Source organism: Crocodylus porosus, unplaced genomic scaffold (genome assembly GCF_001723895.1).
Source record: "Crocodylus porosus isolate Cpor-Errol unplaced genomic scaffold, CroPor_comp1, whole genome shotgun sequence".
NCBI classification, from domain to species: domain Eukaryota; kingdom Metazoa; phylum Chordata; order Crocodylia; family Crocodylidae; genus Crocodylus; species Crocodylus porosus.
Window position 1 is genome coordinate 33,647,599 of NW_017728914.1, and position 19,440 is coordinate 33,667,038.

Here is a 19,440-nt window from a genome sequence, read left to right on the forward strand (position 1 = left end):
GCATCTCAGAGAGGTCCCGGGAAGGGAAGGAGCAGAACAAAACGTGCCCTGCGGATGGAGCAGAGCCTGCCCTGGCTGGCGGTCAGCCCTTCCCTGGGGATGCCCGGGGGATGCATACTCATCTGTGCCCTATTCTCCAGGCTTCTTCTCCAGCTGCCGGGGTGCGGATTTGGGGAGCAAAGCAGCTCCTGCAAATGGAAACCCAAGAGAGCGAGCTTCCCCCCAACCCCGCCGGGCCCCGGGGAGCTCTGACTGCAGACGGCTGGCGGGGGAGCAGGGCTGGGCTGGGGGTTAGGTGCCGTTCGGCCCGGCTCTGCTCGCCTCTGAGCCCTTCTGCTGGGTGAGCTCCTCCTGGCAAGCGGGGACGCCAGGAAGGGCTTTGCCCCGTGACCCACAGCTCCTGTCTATATTCTCCGCTGACCTGTAGCAGATATTTGGCCCTGCTGTCTCCTCCCTGGATGCCTTCCCAGACCGACGGAGCAGGAGTCTCTGAGGCACCCTGGGTGTAATGGGCATCTCCGTTTCCTTTGGCACCGGCCCCCAGAGCCCACCAACCTCCCACCCTTTCCCTGCCAGACCCACGTCTCCTTCTCCCACCCTGCCCCACCAGAGACTTCGGCCTCTCTCTTGACTTTTGCTTTTTGGGCTCCTTCGGTCGCGGGGGGCTGCGATCCCTGCGACCCGAGTTGCCCGCAGCCTCCAGCAGCGCCGAGCCGAGCCCGCCCGTAACCGCACGGGGGTAAGGGGCTCGCCACACTTTGAAAGCTGCAACTCAGATGTCTGAAGTGCCCCGTTTTTTTTTTTTCGGTTTTTTTTCTCTCCCCCTCCCACTCTGTTTGGATTTTGCCAGGGTCCAGACCCCCGATGAAAAGCTGAGCTCGAGACGGGTTGCATTTCTCTCCCAGCGCAAGCACTTGAGGAATATAGGTGGCTAATGCCTTCAGTATGTATGAAATATCCCATATGCCGGGAAACAAAAGGGGCTCTGTGCTATTAAAGTTTCATTTCCACACTCCCTTCTCCCGCCCCTCTCCCCCCGTCCACCCTGCCCTCCTCCGTTCCTCCTCAGGCTGCTGCGAGCGCGAGGGAGAAAGAGGTGACCCGCTTGCTCTCTGCCGGGCAGGCTGGCGTGGATGGGGCAGGAGCAGGCTGAAGCATGGCAGTGCCCGCTCCGGTGTGCGGCCCTCGTGGGCGTGCAGCAGGTGAGGAGGCATGGCAGAAAGGGCTGGCACCACGTTGGGGCTGGGGTCGGGATGTGGAGCGCGCGTTCCTGGGGAGGGGAGAATGAATGCACGAAGGAGAGCCGGGGGTTTCTATCACCCCAGCGGGGGTGCCCATGAGACTGCTCAGCCCCGCTTCTGCCACCGCTCCGAGCCGTCCGGCTGCAGGGCATCCCCTCTCGGTGCCCCCCTCCCCTTGCACAATGGCACGGGTGCGTGTAAAAGGCTTTCCTTGGATCGGGACCGTCCCCGCGGGCCTGGGGGATGCTGGCTGGGTCCAGAGCATCAGGGCCAGCCGCGCGAGGCAGGGCACGGGGCTCCTTCCCGCGCTGAACAATCTTCCTTTCATGACCTGGGGCCAGTGGGATAGAGCAGAGCAACGTCATGTGGCCCGGGAGAAACCAATCAACGCTCCTCCGGGCCGAGAGGGTCTGGATCCCGTTATTCACACCGCAGCGGATAGACAGCTGGGGGGGGTGGGTTGGGCTGGGTTGGGTTGGGTTGCGCTGGGTCGAGTAGTGGGGGGCTCGCCTCTTATCGCCTTCCTCCTTCCATGGGATGTCAAACCACCTGGGTGCTGAGCAGCGGTCCGGGAAAGGGTGCAGAGCCCCATGGGCTCAGTTCTTGGTCCTTGGCCTTGGAGAAGGATCTATACTGCCCCGCCTGCCCTGGAGCCTCTTGCCAGGTGATGGAAGTACTGCATGTGGACTCATGTCGGGGCTCTTCAGGCACCTGCCCCTTCTCCCCCTCCCTCCCCCACCCCAGGTCTGGGTGTGCGAAGCTGCCGAGGTCCCTCTGAAGGGCCGGAAGGGGTTTCACCGCTCCAGGCTGCTCGCATGGAGCTGGATGGAGGGAGGGTGGACGAGGAAGGAGGAGGAGAAGAGTGTTAACACTAGGCAGGAGGGATAGGAGGACACGATAGGCCCCGTCCTCCTATCCCATCCCCAGGCATTGCTCCAGGGCCGTTTCCATTTCATGCCATAGAGACGGCAGAGACCATTAAGTGACACAGCTCACGCTCCCGAATGCAGGAGCCTTCCTTACACGGCGTTCTCCAGCCTGCAACTGGAGCTGCAAACCCCCAGACCAGCCCGGGAGAGGGGTCAAAGCTGTTCCCAAGTGGGTGCGGGAATGCAGGAGTCGGCCTGGGAGCTGGCGGGCACGGTGCAGAGGTCAAGGGAGCTGATGGACCTCCCTAGGTGCCTGCGTGGGCACTTCTAGGACCCGCCGGAGGCTGGCTGGGTCCTCCGGCCCCCCCAGGCCAGAGCGCGGCGGTCCCTGGCAGCGCCCCGGGGCTCGCGGGGCATCGGGGGCTCTCAGAGCCACGTCGTCTGCGCCGAAGGAGTTAAGCGAGGACCGGAAAGGAGGAGAATAAAGAAAACAGAGGAGGCAGGAGAGAAGCGCTGGGCCAGGGGCTGGTTGAACTGGCTTGAATGTGCCCTCGGTGTGCTTATTTCAACAGCGCAGGCCGGGAACTGAAACCAGGCTGGTGAATGAACACACACGCATTGGTCACACTCACACATGCACACCAGTCTCATGTACACACACGCGCGTGCATCGGTCTATCTTGTGTGTGCACACATCCATACATATTGGTCTCTCCCATGTATGCACACCCACAATGGTCTCACATACACATGTGTGCACACACACACCAGTCTCTTGTACACACACATGCATTGATCTCTCCGGCAAGGGCAAACAAAGGCAATCATTGATCCCTTTCACTTACAAGCACATCAGCGTGTCTTGTGCGCACACACATATGCACACACTGGTCTCACATGGAGAGATGTGCACATTGGTCTGTCTCTCTCTCTCTCACACACATACACACACACACATGTCTCTTGTACACACCCACATGAATTGGTCTCTCTTGCATGGGCACACACATACACACACTGGTCTCACACACAGAGACACATGCACATTGCTCTCTCTCACACAAGTCTCTTGTACACACCCACTTGCATCAGTCTGTCTTGCACACACATACATGCATACATATTTACTGGTCTCACACACAGAGACACATGCACATTGCTCTCTCTCTCTCACACACAAGTCTCTTGTACACACCCACTTGCATCAGTCTGTCTTGCACACACACACACACATACACACACTGGTCTCACACACAGAGACACATGCACATTGCTCTCTCTCTCACACAAGTCTCTTGTACACACCCACTTGCATCAGTCTGTCTTGCACACACACACACGCATACATATTTACTGGTCTCACATACAGAGACTCATGCACATTACTCTCTCTCTCTCTCTCTCTCTCTCATATTTACTGTCTCACTTACATGTGAGACACATTTAGTGGTCTCACACACACACACATACGCACACAGCCCCTGTCTGAAGCGCTCTCAGATCCCCGCCTGCCCAGACAGACAGACAGACAGATAGCTGAACTGGCTGCTGCAGATTTCTCACCGAGCTATAAGTAAAAAACACACGCTCTGGCATTTCTGCCACTTCCCTTTGGAGGGTGAAAATATTTCCTCTCCGTCATCGCCAGCACCGCAGCCCCCACACCACTCTGTCACCAAACCCGACGTATTTGTACGCCACCTGGAGCAGACCCCCTCCCAAGGCAACCCCTCCCCTCGCTTTCCGAGCCGATCGGCAGCGCAGGGAGGTGCCCCGGCTCTTCTGCCTCGGGAGACGTCTCCCATGCAGACTCAGGAGAGCTTGTCACCTTCTCCCCGAGGAACTAAGCCTGCCTGCTTGTGTCTTGCGCCCATTGCAGCCCTCCGCGCCCTGGTGGGGCCAGGTACTGAGCACTTTCCTCCATTTCCCCTCATTGTTTGTCAGCCAAACACCCAGGGGTGCCCCGAGGGGCTGCAGGGGTGCCCATGCTTCTCCGAGGACCGATATCAAGGGGATTTGGCTCACATTAGGCCATGGGATTTACCCATCTGACCTCGGAGGGGCTGAGGGGAGGCCACATCTCCCCGTCTCGATGCCCTGCTGTGGCTGGGGTGGGCACGCTGTCCGGGGACTAGTGTGACGGGCTACCTGGCAGTGACCTGGCCCAGGCGTTTTGAAGGGGTAAAAGATGATTGGAGGACTGGGGTTCTCTTTCTGCACCAATCAGGCCCCAGAGACTCACCCCCCCGTGTCCCAATTGGCCCCTTGGGTCACCTGGAGGGGGATAAAAAGGGCAGCGTGGGCTGTCTCAGGAGAGACCAGTGGGGGACCACAAGGAAGGAGCTTCACAGAGCCGGCAAGAGCTGAGCCAGCGGGGCAGGAGCAGTGCCCTGGAAGAGCAGGACCCACAGGCAGCAGCGGGACCCTCCGCAGCGCGGCGTGTGGCCGGCAGGAGAGGCCCCCGCTGGGCTCCAGGATCCCTGGGAGAGCCTGCAGCCGGCGGGAGAGGCTCCCCAGCTCCAGCCAGCTCTGAGCAGCGACCTGAGGGGTCCCAGCTCAGCGTCCAGCCCCTCCAATCAGAGGCCAGGCAGGGCAACATGAGGCCGGGGTCTGGGAGGGTCAAGACCCCTGGCAGGCTGGAGCAGCGCCCCCAGTGGTGGCAGCATGGGTGCCTGCGTCGCAGGTGGGAGATCTGGGTTCAAGTCCCTGCTGAGGTGACTTGGGGTGAGTGAGATAACAAGAAGCAAATCTTCTTGCAGTGGAAAGGGGCCATCGTGTTTTCTCCCCCTCCAGGTACCAAAGCCCTATGTTTCCTTGTCAGTTCATGTTTTGTGCCTTTATATTTCACTGACCCGCATTGTTTGTTCTGCTGTTTGTGTTTTATATTTTGTTAACCCTGTTTTTTGTCAATGATTGCAAGTGTCTAACCTTTGTTGAATCCTGCCCCTTGGGGCATTGTCGTGTCCGCTATACCCTCTGCTTTATGCCTGTTATGTTCCCAGTATTAAAAGGTATATGGTTATGTCCCCATTGGTGGTCTGGCTCTGCTCTATAGGGGGAGGAGAGTCCTTACACCTCCCACAGTGCTTGTGCACCTGCTTTGATCCCTTCAACTGGAGAGGGGGCACCTCCTGGAGTACCGCCCGGGTTGCACCAGGATCTCCAAGGGTGTCTTTTGCCAGCCTTGGGGGCACCTGGCCCTCAGGGGCGGCTCTGGCAGGAGCCGGAGGTGGGAGCGTCGGAGCGCTTCGCTTCTCGTCGGGGGTCTCACATCTGTTTATCCGCGCTGCAGTTGCTAAGGGAGCATATGGAGGAGCTTTAGAGACACCTGCTCCGTGGGCTGTTGTTTCGGCTTCCCCTGGAACGCGGCCCCGCACGCTTCCAGGCAGCTGCGAAGGATCAAAGTACCTGGCATAGATGAGCAAAGCCCAGTGCTTTGGTTAAAAGCTCTTCTGGACAGCACACAGGGTGGAGAGAGAGCAGGGGCAGGGAGATGGCTGGGAGGGGAAAACCCGCTTCGGTGGGGTAGACGCTGGGGGAAGGTGTGGACCGCCCATCGCATCCAGTGCTCAGGGCCGAGCTGGTGGTAGCAATGCTGATATCACTGTGGGGATGTCTGGGCTTTGCTGCTTGCTCCCCTCTTTCTGCTGCGCGGTCCAGGGGGGTTGAAGCCTCCCCCAGAGGCGCGGGGGACTGGGCTGTGCCGGTGCTGCTGATGGGGCACAAAGCCAGAGGTTCCTGCCCTGGTCTGGCAGGGTCAGACCCATGCCAGATTTGGGGTCAGGAAGGAATTTTGCCCCATGCTCAGATTGGTACAAACGGCGGGGGGGGGGGGAGGGGTATTGCAGCCTTCTGCAGAGGAGAGAAGCTGAAGGTAGGACTGGGGAGGTCCTGCCAGGGGGCTGCTAGCACAGACGGGTGGCAACGGCGTCTTCTTAGCAGGCCAGCTCCCATGATGGGGGCAGAGGGTCGGTGTGGTGCTTGGCACACCGCCCTGGGACTCCGCTGACCCCCAGGGAGCCCCTTGGCTTTGCTACAGGCTTCTGATGCATGGCCCTGGGGGACTCTTGTTCTCCCTGCCGAGACAATACAGAGAACAGGGGTTGTTTTTTTCCTCCCCTGGTCTTTGTCTGGTCTGCCTGGCTCGTGAGCTCGTTGGGGCAGGCAGGGCTCTTCCTGTACGGATGGTATGTACAGCACCTGGCACAGTGGGCCTCCAGTCTCAGCTGGGGCCGTTTGACCCTGTTGTAACGCGGATCAGAAATAATCACAGTGAACCCGGGAGATGCTTTCGACGCCTCTATTCCAGCTGGCTTTTGAGCCCGTCTGGAGCGTGACTGGGTGGCAGGTTTGAGACCTCCGCGGTGCCTGCCGATCACCGTTTTGGTGAATGCATGTAATTTGCATACTGCAATCATGCTATTGAAGGAGGCTTACGGAGTTGTCTTGGTTTCTTGCTTCATTTAAAGGTCCTGTTTATGTCCATGGTGTCACAACTGTGCAACAGAGCCCCGTGGTTATACCGCGGCCACAAGACGAGCTTGCTTTCCAGTTGCAGTGGGATTATTGCCGTACCTCTAATGACAGAGCGGAGCCTTGCCAGCTCGCACTGCTGACTGGGAAACCCACGGGAAACCGCTCAGTGCTGCCAGATAGCAAATTTTGGGAACAAACAATTTAAAAAAAAAAAAGGAGAGGCAGGATTAACTCATCACAAAATGTGCCTTGCTTGTTAATTTGACAAGTGCGGTTCAGTTCTAATTGCTTGTGATCAGGCACCAGCAAATGTTCAGCGCAAGAGTTTGCAAATGTCTCTGAGTCTTGGTAATGTCAGGCCTCCTTCCAGCATCTGCTGCGAAATCTTTGTGGCAAAGGCTGGGTGCGCGAGCGAGCGCGGGGCCGCTGTACACGGTGTTTGCTAACGGAGCCTCGCATCCTTCTCCACACCTGGGCTCAGTCATTAGTATTATTATTGTTTTTTACAGGTGACTAAAATATGGGGGTTTGCACGTGTTAGTCGCCAGGCTCAGGGCAGGTGAGCGGGGGCGTTGCCTTGGCTGGGAATTTTGCCCAGCTCTAGCTTTATAAAACTCCCGCTGGATTCCCCAGGTCCAGGATTTTCCCCGTCTGTTGAGGCTGCGTCCCCCAGGTCATGCGCAGGGCCGAATCCCAGCTTCCCGGGGTGTTGGGATCCATGTCCTGCTTTGGATCCCAGCGTATGACTCTGGATCTAGGTCTGGAGTGAGGAAGAACCAGGTACTTTGGGTTGAGTCTTAGCTGCTTTTTGGATTGTAAGCCTGCACAATTCACCCACAGTTGGCCCTGGACCTGGGTGCCACTACCTTGCTGTGTGACAGTAGGCACATCCCATTGCTTGTAAGCCGTGACTGCAGCCCGGGTAGGCCTGGCGGCATAGGTGGATTAATGCATGGGCCAAGCCCCTATCTCGGCGCGGATGAAACCGGTGGCCAGGCTGGGCATGCCCAATGCAGGGGTCCGTGGCTCCTGGGCACCATGATGGGGCCAGCTGCACATGCCTGGTGGGCAGCGGCTGCAGCTGGTGGCCGTGGCTCCCGCCCTGGACCTGGGGGGCAGTGCATCCCGCTCCAGCCACTGCGCCAGCCGCGGACAGATCCAGCGGTCGCAGGGCACGGCACGAGCCGGGGTGAGCCCCGGATGTTGGGGGCCCAGGCTTTTAATCTGAATCTGCCCCTGCCTGGTGGCGAAGAGGCAGCAGCGTGGATGTCAGCATGGGCTGAGTCCGTACCGTGCCCCGCTTCCAGCTGGCACAGCCCGTACCCAAGTCCAGGGCACCGGTCTTTTGCTGCCCTGACACGTGAGTGAGCTCTGTGAGCCTATGCCCGGCTCCCCACCAGCTGAATCCTCCTCTTTTACTCCAAGTTACCTTCACTGCAGGGTCAGCTGCAGCTGTGTGCGGGGAGGGGGTCCGGCCATAGGCCAGGCTACGGGGTTGGGATGCAGCCCGCCAGCACGGACATCCCGGAGTGAAGCAACAAGTGGAAGGCAGAGGGGGACATGGCCCTCCTCCCTCCTCGTCCCCTTTCTGCAGGGCTCCTGGAGCTCGCACGGCCGCACAGACCTGCAGCTGAATGCAGGCCGGGGGTGCCCAAGGTCCAGGCTCCATCCTTGCTTTGCTGGCCTCCCTTCTTGCTGGCCTGCTGCCTCCCTCTGCGGGGCAGGGAGATGGTTTTCCGAGGTCCCAGGCGAGAGCCGATAACCCCCCTCTCCGCCCCGGGGAGGCTGCGAGCGCGGCGCTGAGGACGGGAGCTGTGGAATGTTGTTTTTTCCATGCTGGCTTCCTTCGAGGTAGTAAATCAGTGCTGGGAATGGGAAAGCCTTGCTGTTTTCCAAAGCACATCAGAAACGCTGACATCTGAGCCGCAGGCCTCTTCCCCCAGCCAACTCTGCCCTAACGCCCGGGCTGGAGCACGGCAGGGCAGTGCTGAAGAAAGCCGAGCAGAGTCTGCAGGCTGCTGTGCCCCGGGCTTATAAATGTGGCCCCGTGGTATGCTGTCTCACGCCGAGAGGGGCTTTCTAGGGACCCCCGCCATCTCCTGCTACAAGGGGATGCCTCAGAGACCTCCACTTGTATCCCGTGGCGGCTGACGCTTCCCAGGAGACCTGTACGAGCCAATTTTGGGGGGCTCAGGGGGCTTTTTCTGCAGTTTCCTTCTCTCCCACATAGGATGGGGTGATGGAGAGGCATCAGCATCCCGTGCTGAGAGGGGCTTGTCCGAGACACCTCCCCAGGTGCCTCACAAGGGAAGGATCTGTCCGTGGCCCTCGTAGCCTGGCCCCAGTTTTGTTGCACCTACGTTTCTGTTCCCTTTCCCGGGCAGGGACCTGCTCCCGCGGTGAGAGACGCGGCACTGGGGGCACGAGGAGAGCACCAAGGACAGGGTCAGGGTGGGCGAGCAAGCTAGCCGGCGGGCTGCATTTGCACGGCACAGATTTCCAGCGTCCCCGGGTGCACAGAGCTGGGCGGGCGTCTGACGTGGGAGCACGGCCGGCTCCGGCCCCGCTCCAAACGCGCCGGCCACAGCTCCCAGGAATGGCATCTCGGGTGTCAGCTGCAGCACGAGGCCCAGGCTGCGCTCGGCCAGGAATGCCAGCCCCGCGCCGCGCCGGCTTCGTGCGCCCGGCGAGGTTACGGCCTTGCCTTCAGCCTGCTCAGCTGTCCGGCTCCGGCGCTGCCGCTGACCGCCCAGCAGAGTCCTGCTCATTTTCCAGCTGCCTGACCAGGTCTGCGGCCGAAGCGAGTCAAACGACTTGGCCAAGGTCACAGCCGGAGCTGGAGCCAGCAGCCCCAGCCTGCTTGGTTTCTGGGAGATTTGGCTTTAACCATGACTTGTTTGTGCCTGGGAACTGGGAGGAGCCTTGAGGAGGGGGCAAGGGGCTGGGAAGTTGAGGCTGGGAGGAGAAATGGGTACGTGGCCTCTTTTCTTGCTCTGAGTTTGTTCTTTTGGAGCTGTCTCTCGGGCACCTGCAGCTGGGTTTCAACTTGGCAGGGGCAACCCATTTATAAAACAAGACGCTGATCCCATCGCGGGGGTGGTGAAGGCCTTGCGGGCTGTGGCAGGGAAGGAGAGGTGGTAAGCCAGGCCTGGGCTTCGCGGCTGTTTCACTTGCAAGCAGTGCAAGTCCTGGGCAGTTCGGGGCTAAAATCGGAGAACTGATCAGCCCCGGGCTTTTGGGTCCCCATGTCAAAGCCAGTCTCTGCTGCAGGGGATCATCTACCTGTGCCGGGCGCCCGGGGCTGAGGGGTCAGTGCTCAGCAGAGGAAGGCAGGGCAGCATGGCACCGTGGGGGCGAGAGGCGGGATGTAGGGGGCATCATGGAGACCCAGCCCGAGTGATCTGGGTGGGTTCCTCAGGTCCCCTGAGATCTGCTTGGCTCCTCGGGGGGATCAGAGGGTTTGAGCCCCCGCGAGCCTGCCTCCCATCCACCCCAAGGAGTCGTCAGCGCCGGCGGGGGACGCGTTTGGGTGGGCAGCTTTGTGCCGGCGGGCTGCGCCCCGCCTCCGGCAGATGGGGATGTCATGAAGGCAGCTCTCACCAGGCCCCTCTCCCCGGGATTGGCAGCGCGCAAGCTGGCGACGCCTGCCAAAAATATTTGTGTAGGAGGTGGAAAGTTAACTTTAGTCTTCCTTTTGGTGCGGGGGAGCGGGAGGAGGAGTTTTTGCTCTGGATCCCATGCAAGTGAGTAGGAAGAGAGCAGGGGGTCGCATCTCTGCCTGCTTTCAGCAGCTAGTGGCTATTTCCCCCCCCCCGCACACACACTTTGGCACACTTTCAAAACGTGCCGTTTGCTTAGGAAAGCCGAGGGCCATTCCTGATGGCGAACGTGCTGACGAGGAGCGCGGGGCGCAGAGCCCCTCGCAGGATTCGGTCCTTATTCCCAATGCCAAACGGCAAAGGACAGGGGCACGAGCTGCCCCCGAGGCCAGATCCTGCTCCGTTGAAGTCAGCGGAAGCTGCAGAAACTCAGTGCCCTTGGAAATCCAGGCCGTGGATTTAGGCCCCCCAGGCTTGGAAATGCGAATCGAATCCGAATCCAGGGCTGCAGCAAACAGCACGGCCCTTCCTGCCCTTGGGAGCTAGCGCTGGGGTCAGGCTGGCGGGGCTGGGGGGACACACTAACCCCAGCCCTGATGGGCTGACCAGGGTGGCGGCCACAGAGAGATGGGGCCAGGCCACTGGGGAGTGAATTTGTTTGGCAGCCCACGTCTTTAGGGCTTATTCAAGTAGTTATGTGCCTGTTTCTATCCTGCTCCGGGGTGGGGGCACAGCCGCAGAGCCCAGGGTGCTCTCCTGGCACCTGGGGACCCTGCATTTGGACAGAGGTGTCCTGGAGCAGCATTAGGGATCTCTGAGTTGGCAGCAGGGTCTCACCCAGATCCCTGGGAAGCGGTGAAGGGCCCAGCCCATTTTAAAAGGGGAATCCCTGCCCTGGGACACTGGTGATCTAATGAGCCTGGTCTGACTCATCCAGACCCTCCTTGCAAGGGCTGACTCCTCCACCAGGTTTGCAGGGACAAGCCCTGCTTGGATGGGGGTGACAGGGGAGGGCAGACGCAAGGAGACAGGCTCGGGATGGGAGTCCCAGCCTGCACTGACAGGGCATTTGCTACATAAACAGTTTCCAGCCAGGTGGGAAAACTGCTTTCCCCTGGAACCCAGCCCCAAAATGAGTCTTGAACCATTGAATGGATGACTTGGCGCTTAAAAATCAGAGGCCTGTTATCGGTTCATGCCCAAACCAGACAATGGCTCCTTATCTCAGGCTCCTCATGGGTGCCGTAGAGCAGCCAAAGGCAATCCGGACTCACAGTAGAGAGGATATGTTTTATAAGGTTTGTGCAAAATAATTTCTTTAACTGCAAACAAAGAATTTTTTTTGCAAAAATCTTGTTGGTCTAATAAAGGATATCCTCTCTACTACGAGTCCTGATGATTGCCTTTTCCTCTAGACCAATACGGCTACGACCTGGATACCTGACACAGAGCAGCAAATGCAATCGGCTCCAGGGCTTGGCTGAAATCCCCTCCTGGCTCCACCCCAGATGGGGCTTTGGGCAGAGGAGTTTGCGTCCACTCCCCAGCCACACATGGCTGGCCTCAGCTGCTGTGTGGTGCCCATCCCAAGGGGCGCGGCGGCCAGTTGGTCTCTGCAGCCACCGCTGAGATGTGCCAGTCAGATGATGCAGGTCAGTGCCATGAGTTTCTAACTGTAGGGGCAGATCAGATCAGCAGCTTGTCCTTGATGGAGCCAAGTGACATTGCCTCTGCTTGACTTGTCAGAGCAGGAGCCTTCCTCTGCTTATACCCTCTCCCCTGAAGCTGGACCTGCTGGGGTTGATTGGTCTGGAGGCTGAGTGACAGGTTGCCCAGGCTCCTTGCAGGCGATGAAGGGCCATCTCTCTATGTAGGACATCTTAGCATGCTCTGCTGTAGTTGGGCATAACACGTAGCCACTCAGATTATTCATTTATAGCAGCTACAGCTAAAATCTGTGGAGCTGGAGCTGGGAAGACGCAAGCTCCCCCTGGCCAAGTGCCCCTTCTCTTGTGCTGGCCATCACCAAGGGGGGTTTTACTGCCATTGCTCACACGCGGAGGTCATCTTATCTCATCTTTACCTCCTGATAAACTTGTGACTTATCTTAGACTCTGGCCCTAAGCCATAGTGGGAGTTTTCTGCCACGGTGCCTAATTGCACACTGGTCTGTTATGAATTTTTGCGGGTGAAACCGTTCTGGGTTTGACTCCAGGCAGTTTTGCACATCCAAAGTGTCCGTCTCCCTCGTCGAGCCTTGCAAAATGAGCTTTAGCAATGAAAGGCGGCAGGCCCGGGGATTTCTGTGATCTTGGTCCGAGGGCAACTTTGCAATTCGAGCGCATGAGAAAAGCTGAGGTCACTGCCCAGAAGTGGGTAGCGCTTTGAAGGAAGATTTTTCAAACTGATACGGGCTCTCACGGAAGCTTGTCAAAAACAAAGACGTGGAAGGAGAGGGCATATATTATTCATGCGTCTCATGCTGGAGCGATGCCACGGTGACTATCCCATCACGGAAACCTTCCTTCTAGGGATGCAGAGCAAATGCAGGTTGGGTGGGTTGGAAAACATTTGCTCTCACAGAATAGTCCCAAAAGTGGATTTTCTGTCAACGGCAAAATACCACCAGGCGAGCCGCTGGGCTAACAGTGCATTGGGCAGCTAATGCAAACGGTAGCACAGATTCAGCTTCAGCAGGGTCTGGAGCCGCGCATCCAGTTAAGACGCCGGTGGCTTCCTGTATCTATGGGCTCAGAAGTGACATATAGAGCTTCTTTGACGTGCCAAGCAAGAAATTTTGGGAGCACCAAAAATATCTGCCAACTGGGGCCAGAGAGCTTCGGCTGAAATCAACTGGGGGAAGGGGAGGAAGGTCTCGAACTGCCCAGAGATTGAGTTTTAGCATTTTCTAACTGAAATGTTTCATTGGGGAACCCCCAAAGCCTTTCATTATGACACTCTGTGAATGAAGCGCTTTGATTTTCCTGCAGGTTTTGTTTTTCTTGGGTTCTTCTGTTTGGGTTTTACTTTGCCCCCAAACCATGAGATATTTTGTGTTGGTCTGACCCAAACGGAGTTTCCCCCCAATTTTTCTTTGCTCCGGGCATCGCACTGAAAACTCCTCTCTTTCCCCGGCTTACGTTGCAAGCTCTTTCTGTCGTGGGTTGGCTGAGTGCATCGCAGGATGGACCCAGGGCTCTGGTGGGAGTCGTGGTACCGCGGCAATCAGAATTAGACCGAGTCTTCAGACCGGCCGTGTAGCCTTTGGGTACCGGAGGGCTGTGATGTAAGAGCAGGACTTTGTTAAATAGATCCAAGGGGACTGGCTCCAAAGGGATTTCCCCCTATTTGTTCTGGGCAATTACATGCACAATAACCTGTATCCTGTTCCCCGGATCTGATAAGCTGCTCTCCCCTCCTATCCTATTATGCATCTACATTATCCATCAGCATTCACGGTCAGCAAAAGGAGAGGGAAGTGACTCCAACCCGGTCTCCATTTATCCTGAAACCTTGAGAGCCAATTTGTGTTTAAGCAGGCCCCTCTTACTGAGCCCTAACAGAGGGAGTCAAGGGAAGTTCTGCACTGGTGACGGTCAGAAGGGACCTCAGTCCCTCCCACAAATAACCACTCATCAAGGGAGGAGGGATTGCGCTGGTGACTGTACGGCATCTTCCAAAATGCCTTTCCTCCGCAGCGAGATGAAGGCTCCCCTTCCTTCAACCCAAATGCCCCTCCATAAACCTGGCCAAATCCTGCCCTGAGCAGAGTTTAGTGCCAGAGAGTCCATGAAGTGCAACGACGACTCACCAATTGCCTTGATTATACTTGGAAGGGACCCAGATCCTGCAGTGAGGATCTGGCAGGAAAAGCCCTCAGCTAGAGAGAGATTGCAGCTCATCTCAGCCTGCCCTGGTGCCGGCTGAGCACAGCCTCCCATGTCCCGTGCTAGGCTGGGTCCAGTACAATGCACCTAGGGCTTAAGTCAATTTATAATGGCAGCATATCATACGTGGGGCCCTGCCTGCATACATGTCACGTGGTCCAGCATGCACAAGGGCCTGGCGCCATCCAGGAGCAGGCCATTGTCCACGGGTTGCCCTCCAGTCCTGCCACCCTAGCCCCCAAGCCTTTGCGGCTCTGTTTAACTCCCCTCCAGGGAGCTACTCCCAGCTCAGGGTGCACAGGGAGATGGGAGGAGCAGCCCCCTTGCTGCCATCACAGGATGTGTGGAAATCACCGCTGGCCTTGAGTCATCCATAGACAGTCCCATTCAGGGCTTTGTCATCTCCTCAAACAACGGTGAGGGATGAGGGCGGTGAATAACAGCGCTCATGCAAGCCCCGGCACAGGAGGGGGATTAACCCGTTCCTAGCATGGCCAAGGGGAGGTCAGGCATGCAGAAGTTAAGCAGTCACAAGTTTCGCTCCTCCACTGCTGGTGCACTCAGTCTTGCATCACATCACCGCGACTTCCCACATCCATAGTTCGCTTGGCCCAGATCACTCCCTAGAAGAGCCGAGGGATGGGACAGCGGATGGGACAGCACGGGGCGATTCCTCCTGGGGTTTGGCAGCGCTCGGCTCTCCCAGCTCCCTTCTCATGGTCTTGTAACGGGAGGGGAGTCACTCCAGTCAGGCTGATCTTCATTTCTAGAGCATTTTCCTTAGCAGGCGCATGTCATGACTCCCGTTAGGGACATCAGAGCTGTCCTATTGGCATATAGACTCTCACGTGTGTCGTGCTTTCTGTTTTCTTCACCCAGGTGTTTTGACGCAGCCTCCTCTGCTCCGAAACACTTCCTGGAAAAGGCAGAGCCCCTGAGGCATCCCTCCCCGCAGCATCCTCCGTTTGCCTCTGCCGGCTAAACAAGACGGAGCCTCTCGCACCTAAACATCTGCGGTTCCTCCTCGAACGGCGGACGTGCGCCCGCTCGCTCAGCGCTCACATCTGGCTGAGAGCGCACCAGCCGGGCTGAGGAAAGCATCCAGCCCCTGGACTTTCACCTCCTACATTGGGGCGGCCGGTCAGAGTTGTCCCATATGGGACAGCATGGACAGTCGCGCTGTTTTTTAAGACCCTAGAAAAAAACCCGTGCGACATTAACCCCGCAAGACACAAGCAAGCGCACAAGATGCTGAAGGCAAGGTTACTGCAGCCTTCTCTGCAGCCCCGGCCCAGCTGCATCGGGCCCACGAAGCCCAGCCAGCGCTCCTATGGCTTCGAGACTCCCAAAGTGGATGCAGGAGAGGGCTGTGGTTGTCAGATGCTGCAGCCGGAGAAAGAGAAGCTGAATCCCCAGCCATCGGGAAGCATTGGGCCTTCTCGCCTGCAGGCCCAGGAGGAAAAGGAGCCCGGGAGAACGAATGGAGACCTGCTGGTGCCCAGGCTGGCGTCCTCTGGCAGGTGCTCGAGCCTGGGGGAAGCCGCGGGGTCTGTGGCGGACCTGCCCCGCTCTGAGCCAAGCCAAGAGTGGAAGGTGGTGAAGGTTCAACGCGTCCTCATTTCTCCCGTGGGCCAGCCAAGGAAAGCAAGTAAGCAAAGCCTCTGTCCTTCCTCCCCCCACCCGGGCTGTGTTGGGAGGCGATCCCTCCTGCTGCGTGTTAGCCTTAGGTACCTAACACCGATCCTGGCGAGTGGCGGGAGCTTCTCCGCAGCTTTTCCTAGAGCTATCAGTCCAACCCACTCAGGCTAGGGGGGGAGGAAAAACCCCTCCATCATCCTCTCCCCTGGGAAGCCCAGCGGCATCCCGCTGGGAGCAGGGCCTTGCAGTGAGGTCACTGCGGAGCAGCCCGAGCAGATGGAAAGCCCAGCTCCTTCCAAGCGCTGGGCGGGGGTGATTGACGGGAACAGCTGCTGCGTGCTTCTCGGACGGATGGTCCCAGGCCTCGCATGGAGCAGGAGGGCCTCCCTTCTGGAGGGTCAGCAGGCCTAGAAAATGAGGAAGGTGGTGGAGCCACTTTCTGTCCCCATGCGTGCATGTGACGGCGGTGCAAGGTGCCAGGTTCCCCTGCCTGGGGACCGGTCTCCGGAGCCACAGGACAGGCAGGGCCGTCTTCCCCAGCAGCTCACCCCCCGTGGCCAACTGACTGTGGGGACTTGCACAGGTCGGGTGGCTTTTTTTCCTGATGTGGACCCTGCCTGCTGCCTCGCTCAGGCCCCCAGCGAGCTGTCCCGTGCCGGTCCAACCCGAGCCATTTTTAAAAGGGTGCCCAAATAGCTGCTGCGGGGTCATCTCCTGCCCTGGTACTTCAAAACCCTAGGTTAGAACTGAGAGTCGCCTATACACATGCAGGGAGCCTGCTCTGATTAATACTTACCATGCTCCAGCAGACTGGATTAATCGACTCTGCTGGAGCGTGGTAATTGCCGCACTCCAGCAGCCTCCGGCATCACGTGCATCAGTATCCCTGCACTGAAAAATGGCAGTGGGGCGCTCCAAACTGAAGCTCATTCAATTCATTTTAGTTCAAAGTGCCCTGCTGCCATTTTTCAGTGCAGGGACGCTGATACCTGTGATGCTCTGGGCGCTTTTAATGAGTGCGGCTCTTGGAGCTGCACTAATTCAAGCGTCCCCCCTACAACCCCCAGAACATGCGTATAAATAAATGCCTTATAGGTGCTTGATTTCAGCCCCCTTGTTTCCTACCCTGCATATTTGTCGGAGGACCATGCGCATGTAGCCAGGAGGGTTTTTCCTTTCCAGCTCCGACTGCATTTCAGCCCCTCCACCCCAAACCAAAAATACAGCAACTGTTATTGGTTGTGTTAGCAAAGCCCTGCTCTTGCTGTCATCAGGCTCGTAGATGCACTGTAGCCGCTTTAGAAAGGCCCTCCTACAGACATTGGACCCGTTTTTAATGCCTTTTCCATCACTCTTTATTCCCTTCCAGCTCAGTTCTCTTTGGGAATTCCCAGTATCGCAGAACCAGCTGGGTCTTTTGCTCCCTGGCTAGGAAGCATCCCTCATCTTACATTTCCTAGCTCTTTTGGGGGCATTGCATTTGGGAAGGCCAACTGGAAATGCTTTCAAGGTGCCTGAGATTACCAAAAAGAGGTGAGAGCCCTGCTTCTAAAAACCAGGTCCCTTTGAAGGCTTTCAGACGGAGCACCGCCAAGGTGAAGGCAGCTCCAGGCACTAGCTGCCCTGGAAAAACTTGGCTGTGCTTTTTGTACGGGGGCTTTGTTCGCCACTCGTCTGGCAGCGGAGAACCTGGATTTGACAGCGCTGCACACCCGGGCGGCCAGACCTGCGTAATCTCCCCGGCCGGCATTGTTCTCCATTCAGGACGGCGGCTTGGCTGTGATACAGCCGACTGTATCCAGCCTCAGCACTTTCCCAGCACATGCCATGAGCCGGCAGCACTGCTGCCAGCCTGGAAGGTGGGGTGGAAAGAGCTTGTCTGTCCTGCTTCCTTCTCCTCCGAGTGAGATCACTGGAATCTGCCGCCTGCGATGCCATCACTATTTCCATAGCCACCGGGGATGAGGTCACATCTGGTCCCGGGAACAGGATCAGACCCTCTGGCTTCAGGTGGGAATGAACATCTGAGAGCCCCTGAAATCTGCAGGGCTGAGCCCACCGGCATCAAAAACAGTGGGGAAAAAGAGGACAGAAAGTGTGAGGGCTGATGGCAGGGTTGTCCTTATAGCCAAGTGCTTTTTAAAGTGTCCCATGAGCTGGCAGCAGGTGCTTTACCTGCTCCTGCTCCTTCTCCCCCTGGAGAAACAGGTTCCCGGTGACACCCACGAGTCCAAACCCGCCTTTGTGAAATGCCTGCCCTGGTCTCGGTCCCCAGAAGACACCCGGTCATGCCACGCTGTCCCCCACCTAGCCCCACCCCTGGCAGGTGCAGAGGTGCAACGTGGGGGGCTTCTCTGGGGGCCCGAGGGCGCGGGGCCGCGGTGCTTGCAGTCCGCTTGCCGCCCTGCCGGCAGCACGGACTCCCACCGCGCCTATGGGACGAGGTCCAGGGTGCGCGTCACTGTTCCCGTTCTCACGACCGTCACATCGCAGCCCGTCGCCACGCAGCTGAGCAGACCCCGCGTCTCCCCGGAGGGGGTAATTCCTTAGCCGGGGCCTGAACTGAACCGCTGAAGTCAGTCGGGGGGTTGGTAGTGAGTTTATAGGGGAGCAGGATTGGGCCCTTAAAGAGGACTTTTGCTCCCCAAAGGGTTCCTAAACTTTCCAGTAGTCTCACCTGGAGCTGGGGCGACTCAAGACCCCGAAGGACCCAGCTGCTCCAATCCTGCTGAAATTCAGAGCGACAGGTTACCTCGGGAAAATACCGAGACCCGTTTACTTGCATCTGCATCTAGAGCAGGATTCCCACCTCCTCGTCTCATCCCAGCCTCCCCCGGGAAGCTGCGTGCATGCTGGCACCATCACTGCCGGGCTGACGGACTGTGATGTCGCCGCGCAGGATTATGACCTCATGGCCGGATTGTACAGGAGAAGCAAGGCTAAGTGGGGGGTGGCGAGGGGGTAGTCCTCCCAGGCCAGGCCTGGGGGATTAGCAGGGCATTAAATGAATCCATTCATGAATTAATCAATGACTCGCCATTAATCACATGAATGGAAGCGAGGGGGTGCCCACGCAGTGGCTCTCTGAGGAGCGGCCCCCAGCTCCAGTTGCAGTCAGTGCCCCACGTACCTAGACTTCATGGGCATCAGGGCTGGAAGGGACCTTGCAGGATCATTGGGTCCAGCCCCCCCACCAAGGACCAGGAAGTCAGAGGGGGTCAGATCACCCCAGCAAGATAGACAACCGGGCATTTCTTACAGGTATCCGGAGTAGGTGCTTGCACCGCTCCCTTATGAGCCCGTGGGAATAATTTAGTCCAGTCCCTAAAAGGGAATCTCGTTCCGGTGGGAGTCACTGAGGGACATGCCAAGGGCTTGGATGATGCTGACAGGCAGAGCAAGGCAGAAAGCAGGAACAGGGCAGCACTAGGACCTGGTGCGCAGGCTGGCCAGCTGCCGGCTGCTTTGCTAGCTGCTCAGCTAACAGCATCCAGACAGGCAGAGCGGAGCCGAGCGCGCAGCCCTCACTCGCTTGCTGGCAGCAGGGAGAGGAGGACTGGCTTTGACAGACACGGGCAGTTGCTGCGAAGCGGGATACCCGGTCCCCCCTTGCCCAGTGGGCACGCCGGGCGAGCTGCGGAGGCTGGAGGCAGGTCGGGCACAGCCACGCCAAGCTCTTTCGGGGTGGATTAAGGCAACCCAAACCTGAAGCAAGGTAAGGGGTGGAGAA

At 58.2% G+C, this 19,440-nt stretch overlaps 1 protein-coding gene across 1 annotated transcript in view; it reads left to right on the top strand.

Annotated features, from left to right (window-relative positions):
• The first annotated feature begins 372 nt into the window (after positions 1 to 372).
• Positions 373 to 19,440, top strand: part of SYNPO (synaptopodin) — a 42,696-nt gene continuing 23,628 nt past the window's right edge. The window contains exons 1-3 of the mRNA XM_019535234.1: positions 373 to 943; positions 1,070 to 1,202; positions 14,952 to 15,720. Coding sequence (XP_019390779.1) covers positions 15,321 to 15,720 — 400 coding nt within the window. The 5' untranslated portion in view covers positions 373 to 943; positions 1,070 to 1,202; positions 14,952 to 15,320. The remainder of the gene's footprint in view (positions 944 to 1,069; positions 1,203 to 14,951; positions 15,721 to 19,440) is intronic.